Source organism: Pollachius pollachius (assembly GCF_949987615.1).
Source record: "Pollachius pollachius genome assembly, chromosome: 11".
Taxonomy (NCBI): Eukaryota; Metazoa; Chordata; class Actinopteri; order Gadiformes; family Gadidae; genus Pollachius; species Pollachius pollachius.
The window spans coordinates 8,422,850-8,442,849 of record NC_136944.1 but is presented as its reverse complement, the minus strand read 5'-3'; the positions used below and the strand labels follow the sequence as shown (position 1 = coordinate 8,442,849).

At 41.5% G+C, this 20,000-nt stretch overlaps 2 protein-coding genes across 2 annotated transcripts in view; one reads left to right on the top strand and one right to left on the bottom strand.

Moving 5' to 3' along the window:
• The window catches only part of cacnb1 (calcium channel, voltage-dependent, beta 1 subunit), a 40,795-nt gene extending 29,076 nt beyond the window's left edge, over positions 1-11,719 (bottom strand). The window contains exons 1-2 of the mRNA XM_079746398.1: positions 11,425-11,719; positions 6,354-6,440 (exon numbers count right to left, since the gene is read on the bottom strand). Coding sequence (XP_079602524.1) covers positions 6,354-6,440; positions 11,425-11,520 — 183 coding nt within the window. The 5' untranslated portion in view covers positions 11,521-11,719. The remainder of the gene's footprint in view (positions 1-6,353; positions 6,441-11,424) is intronic.
• Positions 11,720-12,898: 1,179 nt separating this feature from the next.
• rpl19 (ribosomal protein L19) lies at positions 12,899-14,888 on the top strand. Its single transcript, XM_079745919.1, has 6 exons — positions 12,899-12,923; positions 13,317-13,423; positions 13,612-13,734; positions 13,906-14,026; positions 14,303-14,413; positions 14,686-14,888. Exons 1-6 carry the CDS (start codon positions 12,919-12,921, stop codon positions 14,807-14,809), a joined length of 591 nt encoding a protein of 196 aa, XP_079602045.1. The 5' UTR covers positions 12,899-12,918; the 3' UTR covers positions 14,810-14,888.
• The last annotated feature ends 5,112 nt before the right edge of the window (positions 14,889-20,000 follow it).

Below are 20,000 nucleotides of genomic sequence, written 5' to 3'. Positions count from 1 at the left end.
TCAATATAAACTTGATGCAAATCCCTAAATTCAACCCAATCCTCAGTCAGTCTATCATTACAACATTTGTGTTATTCACGGTGCAGTCCGACACATCCACATTCCTGGGAGGACGTATGTGAATAAAATCACTACTGAGAATCCAAATGGAGGTTCTATAAAACAGAAAAAAAGAAAAAGGAAGAAAGGAAAAGAAAATCGAACCAGAAAACAATTCTAAATTTGTCCACCAGAGGACGCTCATTCCACATGGTGGGGAAGGTGAAGCATAGATCAGCGTACAGCAACCACCAGCCTCTCTTTTAACCTAAAAGACAGACTGAGTGTTTGTATAGGTCGTCCAACACGACCCATATAAACGTTTAAGTCCCAAATAAACTTCTCAAAGAAACAACAATATTTCAAGTTTCTGCCTTGCCAAAACGTTCGTTTTATTCTCAGTGGAAATTAGACAATTTAAGATAATTTCAAAATTGAAATGTTTTGATAAGATTTCTAGGGATAAATGTGAATTGTATTTTCGTCCCCCAAATGTATAATCATTCTTGTCCTTGTGGCCAACGATAAGTGCCAACGATAAGGCCTCTTTTTATATAAAAGAGGTCTCTTGCTCACTCCCAAGTGTCCTTGACCTCTAGGTCAACTTCTTATGACATAATTTCCTGTAGTGTTGGACATATTGTACATTATATACAATTGATGCATTCACACTTCAACACTTTAAAGCGGGATCCCTCTGTCACGATAACGTCATGAAACTTCCCGTTTAGCCTCCCAAGAACACGTCGCCCTCGTCCGTCACAAAGGAGGAGGATGACGTCATCCCTGGGTCATGATGTTTTGATTGAAAGAACATCATCAGTTACATAAAATAACACACAACGTAGCAGCTCAGATGACTCACGCCGCTCAACTCAAAGACAAGGATTCAAACAACTTGCGAGCTGTGTGGCTTCAGGGAGAGAAGTGTTGATATGGATCACCATGGCGATGGTGAAAGATGTTGCATTAACTTACAAACTGAAAATCATATACATTCAATGGCTGAAGAAATCCAAATTTATCGCTACAAATGTTAATCCTGAAACTATCTTTAAATGTTCCATTTCCACCGAGGTTATGAAAATTGTCCTCCATTTTGTTTTGGCAGGCAGAACCTTGACACGCGTGACATCTGGCTGTGTCTTCTATCAGTCGATCAGGGGCTGAAGCGTTCATGTGGGTCGCGTTGGACGACCTATACAAACAACCTATGCTGTCATTTAGGTTGGCACATTTACACTGGTCCCGACAGGCTGCTGTGCAACGAACAGGCGGCTGGTCACTGACCAGCGAGAGGGCCAGTGGAACCAGCAGCCATGGTTGGTCTGGATGGATGGATGACAGACACACTAATTACACCCCGTCCGAATGGAAACTGGAAACCCCCCTCGCCACCACCACTCTCTAAACATGAAAACATGCTTTGTCTCTTCATAACTGGCACAAAATCATTAGCAGCAATGGGACGGCATTTGCCGACCGGCCACGGGTCGATCACAGGATCTTTTCTTAGGTTGCATGAAACCACATGCTCCCGAAAAACTGCTGAAGCGAAATGTTGCCTTTCTAAGCTAGACCTGCACACATTGAGCTTGATTGCAAAAAACCTGGAATGATCTTTGCCCACACACGCACACGCGAAAACAGACACACACACACACACACACACACACACACACACACACACACACACACACACACACACACACACACACACACACACACACACTCACACACAGGCAAACCCATCCCTTTCTCTTCATCTGAGTTACTTCAACCCACCCAGGGTGCAGTGCCTGCACTTCGAGGGAGATTCAGTGGCCCGGTTGCTATGGAAACCGGGCCCGGTGTACCAGCCGCGCTGTTGGTTGATTGTGGATTTCTATGTGTTTGAGTGTGTGCTTGCGTAGGTGTGTGTGAGACTAAAGCCTATACAGCGCTCTGCTTTTAGCTGCACAAGAGTATTAGCAAGCATCAGCACTATGGGAAATGTGATGTATTATAAATACTGTCGTATTGTGACCTCAAATGTATCCATTTTGCAGATTATCAAATGTATCAAGTATCAAGTTTATTATAGCCATTTCAACAATATAGAAAATACAGTTGATAGGAATGTGTTTTGGTATGCTAAAATGTATCACAAATGTCCTGTTTTGTGTTACACAATAGGCGTATATTTGTGTGTGCGTGTGTGTGTGTGTGTGTGTTTGTGTGTTTGTTTGCGTGTTTTCGCGTGTGTGTGTGTGTTATGTGTGTGGGAGCATGTACATTCATACAGTATGAGCATTATGTAAGTCCCCAAAGGGGTTGAAAATCACCTTTTCTTCCACTGCGTTAGCAGGACAAAAGGCCATAATATTCCTTCATACTCGAGAAAGTACCTGTCCTTAATCACCTCAGAGGTTCTCCCGACTACAAGTTTGGATGAGCCGTAGCCATGGAGCTGCACAAAGACACACATTGAAAAGTCTTCACTAACTTCAAGGATTTGTGGAGGAAATGTATATTCGGCCTCATCTTAGACACCAGCCAATTGCCAAATGAGATGATCTCAACCTCATGAGTGCAAACTCTGTTTCCCTCTGCAGATCGGTCTAGCCTCAATCCCTGTTGAAAGCCTTTCCCGATACTTTTAAAAAGCTAAGACCAGTGCTCGGGGGAGGGAGTTTAGGTTAATGAACAAGGAGCACCGCATTCTGCAAAATTATGGATAGATTAACATAAATCGACACTAAAAGCTTTTCTCCATTTTCAATATGTTTTTGTCAACCCTATCCTGCAGAGCAAAGAGAGCACAAACTTCTCTCTGACCGTGTTTGTTGTTTAGCTTTTTTAAGTTTTTCAATAAGTGATCTCATTGGAAATGTCTAAGGTTAGAAAAGAAGACCTAGTTAGTCCACATGGTAGCACGGTTTCAGTTGTATTCTTCATACATTGTTAACTATTAACATAATTAAATAACTTGTTGAAAAATGAAGGGTGACACATAAATCAGAAAGGACAACATTGTGAGTCTAATGTAGAGTTTGAGGTTTGTTTGGCTCCTATTGTAGGGGAAGGGTTCCTTACAAAGTCAAAAGTCAAAGTCAGCTTTAATGTCAATTACTTCACATGTAGACATACAAAGCAATCGAGAAGACGTTTCTTACTATCCCACTGTGAAAAGATAAAGTGCACATGCACAACAGATAAGACAACACTAAAAGTAAACAAAAGAAAACACAACACTAAAAGTAAGCATTGAAGTGCAAAAGAGATAAGGACATTACTAATATTAAAAAGATAGACAATAAGATAATAATATCTAAGAGAAGCAGCGTAGGTTTCTTTATAAGTTAATTTGAGTTGTGGTAGTGCAAAAAAAAGGCAACAATTTCAGTCTGTTTTGGGGACTTTGTTTTATGTTACACGGAAATCAAATATCTAAATAGTTGAACGAGCAAACTGAAGGGTTGCACACTAAAGTCCAGGCAAGTGTGAAAAATACTGTAAAGATAAATATAAATCCCCTTTCAACCACAGCACCTCTGAACTCTAGCTGTACTTTAAGTCATATTTGTCATTAGAAGGAGGAAAATCTGCATTGCATATATTTACTGGTCATTGTGTACCCAGGATCAAAATGACATAAGGTACTGAGAAAGGTGTTACTGAGCTGAAACGTTTCCACATTGAATTGTTCCATTGCTGAACACGTCTTTGGAATATGATCCTCTTTAAATGCAGGTTATCTCTGCATTCAGGCTTGCTGCCATTAGAGAGAAGCTGAGCTGATGTACAGTATGTGGCTTGACTGCACAGATGCATTAACAATCAAATAAGCTATACAAAATGTCCACCTCTAGGAAACAGTTTGGGATCCAAAGATCAGAAAAGCCTTCCTGAACACGTCAGACATGAGGACCTCACCGCCTGAACTGCCCGATCCTACGCAGCTGACTGTATATATGAGGTTATCTCATCTGGAAGCTCATCTCCTTCAGTTCTCTGTTCTTATGTGAGCTACATAGTTAGATCCCAAAGCAATTAGTCTAATGCAGAGTGTTTGAATAAACTTAATTAACTCAAATAAGCTTTGGTTCTATTATCTGACCTTCTAGTCAGTTCATTACCAGTGAAAAAAATGATCATGCCCGGTTTTCCATTTTACTGAGCCACACCTATGGCTTTCATAATAAGGGATAAAAACCATTAATAATCAACATGACAATCCCAACAAAAACAGATTTTGGATCCAGCGATCGTACTTTGTGATAGCAGAACTTCTGGGGAAAGACATATAAGAAAACTAATTGGGTATACATTACGTAAAGATATTAAAGTAGAGACAAATATAACATAAAAATCATCGTTATCGTTACGGACTGTTATGACTGTTATCCTATCTTATCCTAGGCACCGCCTGTCCTCTGTATGGTGCTGGTCTGAAGAGAGCGGACTGGGTTTAAAGAAAATAGGTTGCTGTGGTGCTTGGGCAGTAGGTGCAGGCTAACCTTTAGAGTTCAGCTCCCTCTGTTTGTGTATAGCAGAGACGCCATGTTTACTTATTTTTCTATGTAGCGACTCTGATGGGGGGGAGAAGGGGGGAGGGGGCAGTAAATGTCATTCCGTGGCAGGTCAAACCATTTTCTCTCACGGATGAAGTGGTCCAAATCAAAAGGTGGACCTGTTTGGCTGTGACAAAGCATCACTTTGTTCCGGATCAAAAGTGAACTGCGAGGCCTTTCGTATACTGCTACTGAAATAAATGTTCTACAAGTTATATAATTATACAACTATTGTGTCCACAAATATAATGTGAAAATCGGCATTCCAAATAAGCCTAGAAGATTCTTCAAGTAAACTTTGTGACACTGTTGAGTAAGGCCCACATGGTTAAGAGTTTCCCCCTGTAGGGTATCTCAAGAAAAAGTCATGCGATATAACAGACATTTTTTGAAACCCTCATATATTTCTGAATTAACCCATTTCATGGATGAGGTCCGTTCTAGGGGGACCATGATTAGCCTACATAAGCAATAACGGCAATGCACACAATTTGTCAATATCAATATTACTAGTTGTTTTTGTTTTTCTAATCGTTTTTCCCTTGACTGTGTATTTTTAGTTTCTCTTTCCAAATGGTTTAATAGGTTAAAGTCACTGGATACAGTTTTTCTGGTGATTTTTTCACCACCATTTGAGTTAAAATGTGGTCAACCTTGGGCGCTAGGCAATGGGCAGAACAGCTCATCAACGAAAGACGTAACAAAATGTCTGCGTCTGTTGCAAAGTGCTTCTGACCAACTGGTTTTCCGCTGTGTCTCAGTGCAAATAAGAGTGGGGATTTATAATACTCTTCATAAGTTTGAGTTTGTATATTTGTGAATACCCTTTTGCTTGAACCTATCCAAATGAGTATCTCCTGCTAAACCAGGCCAAGATTGAAAACTTTTTTGCCCTCAAAATAGCATCTGAACAACGGGCCACTGACTTTAAACCAGGTATTTCCTGGTTTGTGGCACAAGTGATTTCTGAAACTGCAAAATAGCACCAGGGAACGTTTGCGCCAGAACACGCCTCCTCTTTTCACCGAACCACCCCTTGGGGCGCAAGATCACTCCCTAATTTACCGACGCGTGGCCCAGGAGGGAAAAGAACGCTCTGCACCAGATGCAAATTAGAAACGACACAGGCGCCAGTGAGAAAGTCAATTGCACCGGATGCAAGATAGGGCCCGATGTCTGGGTCAAGAAAATATGTGTTTGCTGTACGGTGTTTGCGGATGCATTGATTTAAAAGTACAACTTATTACCGCTGTATCAGCTGTTCTTTCCCAAATAATTTACCAAGAATGTGTCTAGGTAGATGAGAGAAGCAAAGCGTATGCGCGAGGTGCACAAGCAACATTATGCCTGCGCCCTTAAAACAGCATCTGTACAACGCGCCACTGACTTTAAACCAGGGATTTCCTGGTTTGTGGCAGAAATGTTTTCTGAAACTTTCGCGACCCCCACTTTGAGAACCACTGTTCTAGACCAGTAAGTTCCAGACCAGTCTGTTTCAGACCAGTGTTTTCCAGATCAGTGTGTTTCAGACCAGTGTGTTCCAGACCCCAGTGTGTCCCAGACCAGTGTGTTCCAGACCCCAGTGTGTCTCAGACCAGTGTGTTCCAGACCCCAGTGTGTCTCAGATCAGTGTGTTCCAGACCAGTGTGTTTCAGACCAGTGTGTTCCAGACCAGTGTGTTCCAGACCAGTGTGATTCAGACCATTGTGTTCCAGTCACTTGAGACGGTGGTGTTTTCACATGCTCCATGTGAATCCTTACCTGTCGAACAAAGCTGTTGGAGGTAGTGTCGGAGGATGTGCTTCCATCTGAGCGCTTAAAACGACTCTTCCTCTTGGCGTATTTGCCCTGAAAGCAGAGAAAACACACAAACACAAATGTGTCAAGACACAATTTTTCATTTTACTTTTCACTTCTAAATATCAAAGTCTGGGAAGAAAACAATGCGACAGGACACTGCTCCAGAGGAAAGCTGGATGTAAACAGGGCGGGGGGGGGGTAATTCCCATGTGTCTCAGTGGAGCAGTTCATTAGTTGTCATTATTCATGTTCTGGCATAGGCCTGAACAGGCTTTAATCAAATTGGCAGACCCCCTGGCAAACGACCAATCAGTAATGGACAGGGGGTGAATATTGCATTATGAGCCCACCCTATCTGCGTCCCCATGACGACCACGATGCAGACTAATCACATTTGGTGGCAATCAGAAGGCTGGGCGGATAGCGCCTCCTGTGTGCCTCCTGTGTGCCTCCTGTGTGCCTCCTGTGTGTCACCAAGGGGACTTGGTGACTTCTGTAGCACATCTGTTTCCCTAGTAGAACAGTGCTACAAATGCTAAATGTGCTATTAGGGCTAGAATTGCTAATCTACTTTGTGCAAGTCATTTCCATTCACCTCCATGCACTGATGCACTGATACACTGTTATGGTCAATTATTCAGATAATAGAACAATAATGCTTAATCCTAGAGGCTGATAGCCTGGAGCCTGGAGAGATTTCAATAGGCGTGAGCAGTTTCCTTGACAGACAAACTTCTTCAGCCAATCAGTGTAACAAAACATGTAACGCCATCAAGGTGCGCTGTTCATTGGATACAAAGGATAAAGACGAAAGCATATTTTCCACTGAGAACTTCTTCCAGTGTATAATCTCTGGTTTAATAGTTGTTATTTAGACTCCTTCTGCAATAACTGCGAGTTGGCTGTTTTTACTTGACTAATGTTAACGTTATCGCTCATTGCTTGATGGCTTCTATTACTGTTTTTCCAGGGGCGGCCTGTATTTTAAGTCATCAACTAAGACACAGACCCTGAATGGCCCCGATTACATTGTAATTTCTGGAAATCGACGTGGGTGGTTTGAGGTCGAGACTGATCCTTGTAGCAAAACAGAATGTGAGGTCACGTGATCAGGATGGTCTACAGGCTAAGAGGCAGAGCCAACTAATCTACATCATCAAGTACTTGATGAATGCCTCGCAAACCACACTTAGGCAGCAAAATCTTATCACGAAAAAAGCCTTAAAATTCATTAGTGTGGATGAGGACTCTGCCCTAAAGGATTATGCCATCCCAAGCTGAGCTTTGAGAGAACCATTGCTGTTTGGTTCAAAACAAACAACTGTCCAGCAGACATGAAAGCACAGCTACACCCAGCTCATGTCCCAGGTGCAAGCGCACCGTGCCATGCCTTGGCACGGTACCAAGGCATGGCACCGTGCTACCACCGTGCCATGCCTTGGCCCTACCCAGGGCCTACACCTAAACCCTGGACAAGAGCCTACTCTCGGCTGCTGTTACCACATGGCACGGCCTTCGCCCTGCTGTCGCCGCATGAATCACAGGAAGTAGCGTTCATGCCTTCGGGAAGAAACTGAACAAGCATCTCCTAAGCATGGGACTGCTACCCAGAAGCTTAAACAACTTGTAACATACACCATTCTGCCTCTCTATATATTACTGAGTAGCGGCAGATAAGTGATTGTCTCTCTGAATTGGGTTCATGGAGCTTGTGTCTGCAAAGGCACACAAGAAAATAGATAATGAAATTAAAAAACACCTACAGCAATGTACTTGTCCTGACCACAGTTTGGTGGTACTTGCTGTTACTTTCGCCCCCCCCCCCCCCCCCCTGCACATTACTCTTACTAACCAACATCAAATGATAAAACAAATGAACAGCAAAAACGTAAGGCCTACAAAAGCAACTGCATATCTTTTAACTATTCTCTGATCAGTGGGGTAAATCTGTTGCAGCTATGCTTGTAAACCTGTCTTTCTCCCTTTCCCCTCTTTGAAAGGCATCTCGTATCATGCTTTTCATTATTGATCACATGTTTGCATCACCTGCTAAGTAAGCCTTAACCCGTCTAACCCACCACATCTATAATTAAAATGGTAATAATGCTTATTCACATTAATAATTCATCATTGCTATGAATAGATTTTATTAATAGATGTGTGCATAGCGGAAGGGAGGTGCACAAATTCAGGTGTTTCTTCACCTTTCTTTTTAAGGATAAAGTATGATGTAAGAGCTTTATTGCCAGGTATACAAGGGTTAGCTGGCGAAATAAAGCTCATTGTGATTTTAATTGTAAGGATTAATTTTGCTGTCCACTTATGAGTGCATGACACTGAACATCTTAAGCTCAAATATATAATGTGTCCCATAATCATGTTTTGCTCTCATGTTAGGTCTGTGATGAGAGAGAGTTCCCAGCAGGGAAGGGGCAGGGAAATGGCAGAGGAAGTAGGGAGGGCTGGCTTCCTGTCGGTAAACAAGCCCCACGGCTAAGTAGATAATTAAAGTAAGGTTGTGTTTAGCAGAGGTCTCTACATGAGAGAGAGAGAGAGAGAGAGAGAGAGAGAGAGAGAGAGAGAGAGAGAGAGAGAGAGAGAGAGAGAGAGAGAGAGAGAGAGAGAGTTGTTGCATTTGTTTATATTATTTTACTATACTATACTATGCTGGCCTTGTGAAACCATCAGCAGGAGAGCACAAGCCTCATTATGGTAATTGTTTTAATGTAAGGCCATGGCCATAGTGGGTCAATTGCTGCCCAGCCAATGTCAGACTGATATCCATTGTGATACCCTAACATGAACATCAGGGTGGTCTACCTGTAACCGAGGCTACCTATAACCAATAAGGATGATAAAGGACAATAGTATTAGTCCATTGGATATCATGTATGGCTTGGTATAAATGAAGGGGGGGGGGGGGGGTACTGATGCATCAGTACCCCTTCCACCAGGCACTACATCACCATGTGTCTAGTCTGTAACACGGTACAATAACATACCATAATTAAGTTTTAATTGACATAAGTTATTAAATAAGTCAGTAATAAGCATTGAAAAACAACTAAGTAACTGTATATTAATATTTGACTGATAATCTAGTAATCATACAATTATTGTGTTCATGTACCCTAACCCTTTTAAATAATAAATAATACTGAATACCTAAGTTAACATGAACACCATTTGTAGCTATGTACACCATGACCACCGAATCAGGGTTGATGTCTCTTTCTTCGTAGATTCTCTTTCTTCGATGTGATTGTTCGGGCGGGCTTAAGACCTCATCCGCACAAGAAGGTGCTTCTTGACAAGGTTGCTACACGCTGTGTCCCAACCTTTCCGTAACGCAACCCTTTCTAACCCCCTAGCCCCTACCTTGCCCCATAATGATTAGTATCTGTATTCACTGCAAGTTGCTCTGGATAAAAGCAACTGTGATTGTAACAGGCCCAAGTCCTTAAGCCTATGCAGACGTGTTGTTGCGTTGCCTCGGACAGCTGACCTCCGATGATGAAGGGGCCAGGTTATTGAATGGCCTGTTTTTACATTTTCCCTGCCTGTCTCCGCACAGCTGAGATATAAATACATATGCAAGCATGACTCTCTCCGCAGGTCTGCATGAACTTTATGTCTAATTGATCAGAGTGTTGCTGCATGACACACATAGAAGGAAGGCGGAAGGGGTGGGGGGGGCCATCTGTCTCTCACCTCAGTCTCACATGAGTGCGAAAATATCTGACTGCTAAAAACGGAGAGGATCTAGTGGGAGGGTGGAGATAAAAAAGAGGGGGTGCGTGCGTAGTAAAGAGGAGACCTGCTGTGAGGAGAAAGAGAAGTGACGAGTAGGAGTGGGCAAAAAAAAGGAGAGGACAGAGCGAGAGAGAGCGAGAGAGTGCGAAGAGTGGGTAGGATGCACTTGGCATGGCTTTGGGCGCTTGGGTTTAGTGTTTTGTGTGCTCGAGTCTGTGGGCAGAACGCACAATGCTGGAGTGCTGTGGAGTTTAGTGTCGGTGTGTTTCTGCGTTGGTCGTTCTCTGAGTTCTTCTCCCATTTATATCCCCATGGCTTATGTGTGTTAAAATACATATCCTAGTTTGGCGAATGCTTTCGTCCAAAGCATCTGACAGTACCACAGATTGTTAGCATGGATTCTTTGCATGGGTGGACTCAGAGGGGGATTGATCCCCTAACCCAGGCAGTGTCAATGCCAGACTACAGCAGGAGCCACTTTGCTTTGCTTTGGAGGACCTTCGTTTCATTAGTGGTGTTATGCCCTTAAACTTAAACTGTTCTGATATGTATGAGTTATACTTTGTGACACACTTCACCATTGTAAAGAAATAACTACTGTGAAGCTTATCAGAAGAATCCATTCATTTGAAATAAAAGAATTAGAATGAGAAGAAATGGGAGATCAATGTTGATAATGTGATTATAGTAAAATGTGATTGAGACTAATGATTGTTGCCTATTACAATTGAAACTGGCTAAATTGTTGAGGTTTCAGTTACACTGAGGTGTGGTTTCCTATTGGAGCAGGAAGACTTAATATCCTATACATCAGGCTTAGGCTATGTCAACATTGTGGGAATACCAAATAGGTTTATTAAACAAGAGATCAAATAAGGAATTGAATGATGGAGTCAACCAGTCTACGATGGACGGGCGAATACATTCTAGCGTCCATGTCGATACGCCACTATGAGTGGCATTTCAAACGGTTGACATTTTCCATCACATATGTTCTTTCTTGTCAAAAATCCTCAAAAATACCTATTTCTTGTTTATAGAAGGCTGCAAAGCATTACCTAAATCATATCCCATTCCGAATTGTATCAGCGGGGGGGGGGGAAAGGGGAAGACGAATCACTTGTTGCGAAACAACCTGTTAATCTCGGAAAGTCTCCGCTGTACTGTAGCTGTAATCATATCGTGATTTCTTCGGTTCGTGGATGGGTGTTGTTCTAATTTCCTATCTAGGTTTGTTCCCCATCGATGTCGACCCAGTATTTTCGCCAATTCTCCTTACCTGTGCGTGTGGATGAGGTTCGAACATGTCCATTTGGATCTCCTGGGTTGAGGTCGAAGGCGTCCTGGACATAGGCCTACTACTATTCTGTACCATTGATTTTATTTATTAAAAAAATACTATTTTCTATTTTTCCTAGATTTATAACGATGTCAGCCAAGTCATTATCGGCGAAGAGGAACGGAAGCTCTTCCAATAAATATTTCTTCCCGACGAGACAACAATAACTGCAACAGCTGCTTTGCCTTATTCCAGCCTATCGTGGAGGAGCGCGTGCGGCAGGCTTCTCAGTGAGTAGGCGATCCTATAAGCCTCTGCGCGCTACAGACTCCAGCTGCCCGGGTGCACGCCCCGTTCAGCACAGCCCAACCTCACTTATCGATTGATAAGAGGAAACAGATGAAGGCCTTTTGACACTGATGGAGATCGCATGCATTTTCAACCCAATAGGGCCGATTAACCTGCAAGTCTGGTCTACGTTTGTTAAACCATTCCGTTTAATAGTTCAGCAAGCTTGTATTTTGTTTAACATTTATTTTCACTAAATCTGGGAAAAAAGTATAATTTCAATCGGTTGCATATTCACCAATCATTGTTAATGTTTAAGTTGAAATTATATTGTGTAGATCACTAGCCACTGATATAATGTAAGGAAAGGAAGAAAGAAGTAGCATACAATGTTCACAATATATAAGCCTATGTCTACTCATTGAGTCTGGACGACTTCGTTTTTCCAATGCTGAGATTGTGAACGTATTCGAATTCAAATACAATTTTAAAACCCCTATGGAAATGAATGTATTGAACGAAATTCACGAAATGAATGTAGAACCTACCTACCTACTGTAGGTAATATGACCTATAGTCAGTTATGTAAAGAATAGTAATGCAAAGGACCCTTATTTTCTTTCTGGGATTTATATTAATATAAATATTATATTAATAAATATCATATTCATCAATCAACACTAAATTAATAATTTCGACTAAATATATAGGTATCAAGCTAACAGCAGGTTATTATATTTTGTTGTTAGTCGGAAAGTGTTGCCATTTGGGCACAATACATCCCCCTATGCCAACATAACATACAGGTGGCTCATGTGGCAGAAAATATAGTACAGTCTGAGCTATGACGCGATCAGTTCTCAATACCGCCCCCGTGTGGTAAAAACCCAGTACATCTCACAGGATAACGTCCGACCCACAATGCATTTCATTCAGTTTGGACCGTTCCATTGATTTCAAATGGGGATGTAGCGGGCTCGATATTTTAGAGTAACATGTATAGATTTTCTTTCTATGTCATGCTTTCGTATCAAGTATATTTCTTAAAATCAAATATATATATCTTAAACAGAATTATGCTATCAATTTGATCCGTGAAACGTTTGGCTAGTATTAAGAGGATTCGTTGTCGCCGATGGATTCTCCGTATAATGGTAGGTTCCGTGCGGTCTCTCCAGCCTTCCTTTTCCTATTGAAGTAGCAGCCATGAGGTAGGAGTCTCGTCGCTCTGATATTGAAATATCTACTTTAAATGCTGAAATAATCATCTTATTCGGATTAAAAGAACCATTAAGACATGATGCATTGTTAATATGTTGAAATTAATACCTGCTTGCACGTCTTAGTATTGTAATCGACCGTATTTTGCGGGTACATTGAAACACGATGTATCTGACTGAGGCCATGTTGTTAACTAAGCTAGCATTATGCTTAAGCATTCAGAAAAACGCAATAAAAATAAAAGACTGGCTCTTCTCGGTCTGTACACAACGAGTGTCGTAGATTATATATACATCGTTTATTTTTGTAGTTGATCTGTGTTTTATAACGGCAGTTTGGGTTGTATTAGATTAGCAGGCCTAACGCCGTACTTTGTGGTTCAGCATGCTCAGGCTCCAGAAGAGGCTTGCCTCTAGCGTTCTGCGCTGTGGCAAGAAGAAGGTATGGTTGGACCCCAACGAGACCAATGAGATTGCCAACGCCAACTCCCGTGAGTTAAAACATTTTTCTTGATTTCTTCTAACCGTTCCGTTTCTGATCATGGTTCATGACAGCCCGTTTTTGCTGAGGGATACACCGTGTTTCGTGACACTAGTCACCCGCTATTGACTTAAAAGAAACTATTAGCACTTTTAGCATCATTAGACCCACTAACTGATTTCAACTTTCAATGTCCAGGTCAGCAGATCAGGAAGCTGGTTAAGGATGGTCTCATCATCCGCAAGCCTGTCACCGTGCATTCTCGTGCCCGATGCCGCAAGAACACCCTTGCACGTCGCAAGGGAAGACACATGGGCTATGGTATGTAATTTCATGTCCCATTTGGTCATTATCACTCTAGGTGTGATAAGATTTACTTAATTCATCTCAGCAGAGAAATTTAGGTGTGATTTTGGTGATGAACCCAAGAGGGGATGACGCTTCAGTTACTTGTTTGCCAAGTGGCCTACCTAATGCACTTATCCTTTCTAGGTAAGAGAAAGGGTACTGCCAATGCCCGTATGCCAGAGAAGTTGTGCTGGATGCGCCGCATGAGGATCTTGCGTCGGCTTCTCCGTCGCTACAGGGAATCCAAGAAGATCGACCGGCACATGTATGTCTGTTGTGTTATTACAAGACCACCATTTGTATTTCCAAAAATATTGTGCGCACTTGTGGCATACAACTACGTCGCTAGCATTTAGTATTCTATATATTGGTGAAGGTTTTTAAATCTAAACTGAAATTAGCCTTGCTCCAGTTATTTTATGATGACTTGGATACATTATCATGATGCTTATTGTAATTGGATCCTTTTATTTTATTGTGAATGTTACATTTTCTGCAGTTGAACATTTTCTAACCCCTTCTTCCCCTCATGGTGTCCCAGGTACCACAGCCTGTACCTTAAGGCCAAGGGTAACGTTTTCAAGAACAAGCGTATCCTCATGGAACACATCCACAAGCTGAAGGCAGACAAGGCCCGCAAGAAGCTCCTGTCGTAAGTCTTGACCTGACTTGATTTATCTTAGGGACATCATTTTCTGCTTTAAGGGAATTAAAGAGTCTGAAATTCACCCATTGCTATTCATTTTAGACATGGTAAAGCCCTGAGACCATAGGGTTCAATTCATGGATAGTTGTGCAACGCATCATCGTCTTGGGATGACGTTAATATACTTTTTATGAAAGGATGTTTCTTTTGGATTACTAGGTGCTGTGAAAATAATTATGTATTGCTGAAGTATTAATATAAACTCTTGCCCATCTTAGTGACCAAGCAGAGGCCCGCCGCTCCAAGACCAAGGAGGCTCGCAAGCGCAGAGAGGAACGTCTCGCGGCTAAGAAAGAGGAAATAATCAAGACCTTGTCCAAGGAGGAGGAGACCAAGAAGTAATTGGGCTTCTCGATTTGGCTCTGCCTGTGCTGACCGCTCCATCTGTCGAGTTCAAGGAATAAAATTGTATATTAAAACAGCCTGACTTCCGATTTTCATTTTGTATTTAATACTAAGGAAACGGTCTACCGACAGGTTTGTCATGAGTGAATTTAAGCACTTGATGTCCTTCCTGAGTTTCAAGTGACTACTTGGAAGAGATTCCACCTAGTCGACATCATTATATGCGACTTTGAGCTGCCGACTTTCACAAAAAGGTCGGAGTTGGTGTACGTGTGTTTGGGCATAGCTGTCCAACATTTTGCAAATCCAGACGCCCTTTCACCCCACTATTGATAATTAGTTAAAATTTGCAATGGATGTATAACCTCAGTATATTGAATAGTATGGTTCCTATTTATTGGGCATCGGGTTAAGGAAAGATTCAAATCAGCCCCTTTTCTGCAATTGTCAGTGATGAAAGGCCACTTGCCTGTTTCGGTTCAAAAGTACACCTCCACTAAAAAATCTGCTTTTTCTGGTCTGGCTGATTTGGAAATGGGCTGTCCCTTCGCTGCCCTGAATGCATTTCAATTCTGAGATGCATTTTCACGGCATAAATGTTTCTCGTATGATTGTCAACATAGTAATCTATAGCTGGGTTCGAAATCGTTCCCTATTCACTCACTCACTATTCCCTATGTAGTGTTCATGATATAGTGCACTATATAGGGAACGAATAAACGAGAATTTGGACAATACGCTGAACATTTCTAAACGTCTTTTGCGTCAGTAAATGCGCCGGGTATTTGTGTGACGCAGACAGATGCGCCCACATCATGTAAACAAACCGGGCGCTCACGAGGAAAGCTGGAGGTTGTATTGATGTTGAATGTAACGTTTCCTTGATCAAGTTTTTTTTAAATAAATTTTGAATGTTACATTTTCTATGTTAAATCCCAAATAAATTGTTGACATTTCTAAACGAAAGCTGGAGACTCCATCATTAAATGTATTCGTTTTCGCGGTTATTCAGCTTCCTCTCTTCCGGAAAAACACGACCGCATTGCATTGTGGTATACGGGAGTAACATATAGGGAACATCGTATGTACACTCAAATTTTGGGTATTTTAAGTGAACTATAAAGTGCATGAAATTAACCACTGAGAATTCGAACACAACTACAAAATGGCTATATCCGTGATAGGGAACGATTTCGAACACAGTTTATGTAATTTGATCGCTGTAACGGAAATAATCCCCCATTTTAGAGAAACGAGGCATAAAATCCTCCCCAAAACAAATCATGAGCGTTCCACTCTGGAGCCAGGTGGCGCTCTTTTCTCAGAAAAGGTAGTCTGACGTCACGATACGTCCAAGGGCACCGGTGGCGCGGTTTGTGTGGACGTGTTGATCTGTCACTCTGGGCAGCGGTTTCAGCGAGAAAGTTGAGATTTTCGGACAACGTCACGGTGTGTGGTGAAGCTCCGTCTGAGCAGCGATTTATTGAATAACCGCCTCCCATTTTGGTTGCCTACGTACCAGTCCGTGCCTGACAAAAAAACAACACGTCAACTTATGATACTTTTTTAGTAACTGTTATGAGTGTTAATATTACATCAGCCACACACCCGTTCACACCAAACGCGAAGGGGCGACTCTAGTTGAAATATTTCAACTTTGATACGACATTCGCGTGATGACAGCCAAAAAGCGTTCAACAGCGTGGCCACTGAGTGACATGTGTAACGTAACAACCAATCAACCGGCCAACTCAGTGCAGTGCAGTCCGGGGTGAACCACAGAATGGAGGTGAAAGTGATTGTTGGCGTTTGCGACTCCCGGAGCTCTATATATAATATAATATAATTGTATATATAATATCACGGCCAAAAGCTCTGTGCACCTCCGGATGGCCGCAGCGCGGGGAGCTCTCATAGAGATTGGGCTTCTCGGGGTTTGTTTACCGGCGTTGCTATGGTTTCCGGTCTCGTGTGTTCCAACGGTTAGGTATTAGGTAGGCCTATCTTATAAATCTCTGTCTAATCAATACATCCGGTTTAGGGAGGGGATGGGAGGGTGGGGGCCAGAAGTAGTATTATGGCCCACTGGCTCAGTGTTTTGGTGTTTGTGTGTGTGTGTGTGTGTGTGTGTGTGTGTGTGTGTGATGATTCATCACTATGTCTGCTCACACAGTTGAGGAAATCACCTCAGCCCCCAACAAAGAGTTGCATATGGCAGAGTTGTGGACTCGAGTCACATGACTTGGACTCGAGTCAGACTCGAGTCATGATTTTGATGACTTAAGACTCGACTTGACAAAATTACGCATGACTTGCGACTCGACTTATACTTGACTGCTATTGACTTGAGACTTGACTCGGACTTTGCCTCTTTGACTTGTAATTACTCGACATGTCTTGAGTCATAAACATTTATTGTTTTAGATATCTAACCTATTTCCCGCCTAGAGGGCTAGACACCCAAGACGCATTCACTTCCGTGAAGATGAAATAAAAACAGCGAGCGAAGACAAATCTACATTTCAATAATATCAAAACGAAATTTCGATATCGTTTATACTTTATTCAGAATAACAGTTATAGTTTCATATCAGCTGCGTTTTGAGTTGGTCCCATTGAAGCCGTCTGGCCAGCCTCTGACACTTAAGACATCGTAACTAAATCACTGTTCAACCATTTACCTTCGTTCAGAAAATATAACAAATCTACACACTCGTATCTTCAATAATATCTAAACTGAATTTTGATATCATTTATGCTTTCTTCAGAATCACAGTTAAAGTTTCATATTTGCTTCATTTCAGTTGGTCTCATTGATTTACGTTGACGCTGGAGGTGAGGACGTTCAGCAGTGTTGCCAGAGTGGGCGTTTTTTACCGACCTATTGGCCTACGTTTTGAGGACGTTCAGGCAGTGTTGCCAGATTGGGCGGTTTTCCCACCCTATTGGGCTATTTTTAAAAACATACGATTTCGGCGCATGCGCATATCATAACACATTTGAAGACAGAAACAATGAACATATTATAACTGTGTTGATAAGAAATGACTGTACATTAGAGTGATATGTTGAAATTATGATCAATAGCCTAATAATGACATTATGAAGTAAAAAAAAACATGATGACTTGTTCAAGACTTGGAAAAAGTTTGGGACTTGGACTTGGACTTGACTTGCCTTTCCCTGTCTTGACTTGGGACTCGACTCGGACTTGACTGCTAAGACTTGGGACTTGCCAAACAGTGACTTTGTCCCATCTCTGGCATATGGTATTCAAATGGATCTCTGATAACAAACTCTTCCTGAACATATCTAAAAGCAGGACCATTGTATTTGGAACAAAACACTCATTAATCTCTAAACCCTCACTGAATCTGGTACTGAACAATGTTGCTGTTGAGCAAGTATAGGACACTAAGCTTCTGGGGGTAACCTTAGACTGTAAATGATCATGGTAAAGACATATAGATTTACTGATGCAAAAGATGGGGAGGAACATATCTATAGTCAAAAGATCTTCTGCTCTTCTTTTTTAACACCTCATCTGGCCAAAGAGGTCCTACAAACCCTGGTACTGTCACACCTATTATTGCTCGGTGGTCTGGTCAGGTAAAAATGAATCTAGGGAAGCTTCAACGGGTACAAAACAGACCAGCTAGGTTTACCCTAAAATGCACACCGAGAGCAGCCATAAATAAACATGCATGACCAACTCTACTGGCTGATAGTTGATGTGAGGTTGAAAGCATCACTTCTTTCTTTCATAAAAAAAACAACATTAATACATGAAATAACCCAGACTGTTTCTAAGCTCACACTTAGCTCTAATGTGCAGACATACCCACCAGACATGCCCCCAGTGGTAACTACTCAATTCCATCAATCAAAACAAACTCAAAATAACACACACACAGTACTATGTAGAGCCATGGTTGAATGGAACTCCCTTCCAGATCATATTTCAAAAATCCAGTACAAAGCTATCTTCAAAAACAAGTGAAGCGACACCTCATGGCTGTTTGCACTGAATCCTAGTATGTATTACTAAATTTTAGGCACTTTAAGGCAACTTTATTTATATAGCACATACACAAGACAGACTCAAAGTGCTTCACCTATAAACATTGTCGTACAATAAAATTAATGACAAATGAATTACTAGAAAAGAAAACATATGCATAAAACTAGTAAATTAGAAAGAAAATAAAAGGCAAAGTTAAAAAAGCATTTTAGAAAGAAAAATAGAAAATAAAGGTAAAGTTAAAAAGGCTTTTATTTTTAGAAAGTGCAATGTACTTAAGATTTAGCAGAAAGCTAAAGTAAACATAAAAGTCTTCAGTCTTGTTTTAAAGGTGCTCAGAGTTGGGGCAAGTCTTAAATCCTCAGGGAGTTTATTCCAGCTATTTGTTGCATAGTAACTAAATCCTGCCTTCCCATGTTTTGTGTTTACTCTGGGGATAATTAACAGATTGGTCTCAGAAGATCTTAGTGGTCTAGAAGGCTTATGTAGTGGAATCATATCAGTTAAATATTTTGGCCCTAAACCCTGTAGGGATTTATAGGGTAGCAACATGATGTTAAAATCAATTCTCTGACCTACATGAAGCCAATGTAACGATTTAAGAATTGGTGTAATATGTTCAAATTTGTTGGTCTTTGTTAGAACTCTAGCAGTATTATTATTACTAGCATTTTACTTTTATTTACTATTTACTTTTTGTTGTTGTTGTTGTTGTTGTTGTTGTTTGTTATGCGTGGTGATGGTTTAGTTATCCATTCTTTTCCTGTTTTTCTTCTCCATCCATCCATCCATCCATCCATCCATCCATCCATCCATCCATCCATCCATCCATCCATCCATCCATCCATCCATCCATCCATCCATCTATCCATCTATCGTTTCCCTAGTGCCAGTGGAACAGCCTTGGGGATTGACCCTTGACCACAGACCACCCCGGGCTGTCAGACATCCTGTTAGCAATTGCCTGTCCTGGTGGTAGACACACCATAATGCATAATGCCGGCCATCGAAAAAGGTTACACACATACTACACACTTTAATATACATATATATGAGTGAACATATCTCGTATATACCATCCCATCTCTTCCCCCCACACTCATTTGGCATGTTACTATACGGATAACTATAGTGTTTCATATCATAGATAAAACCCCCCTTTTAACA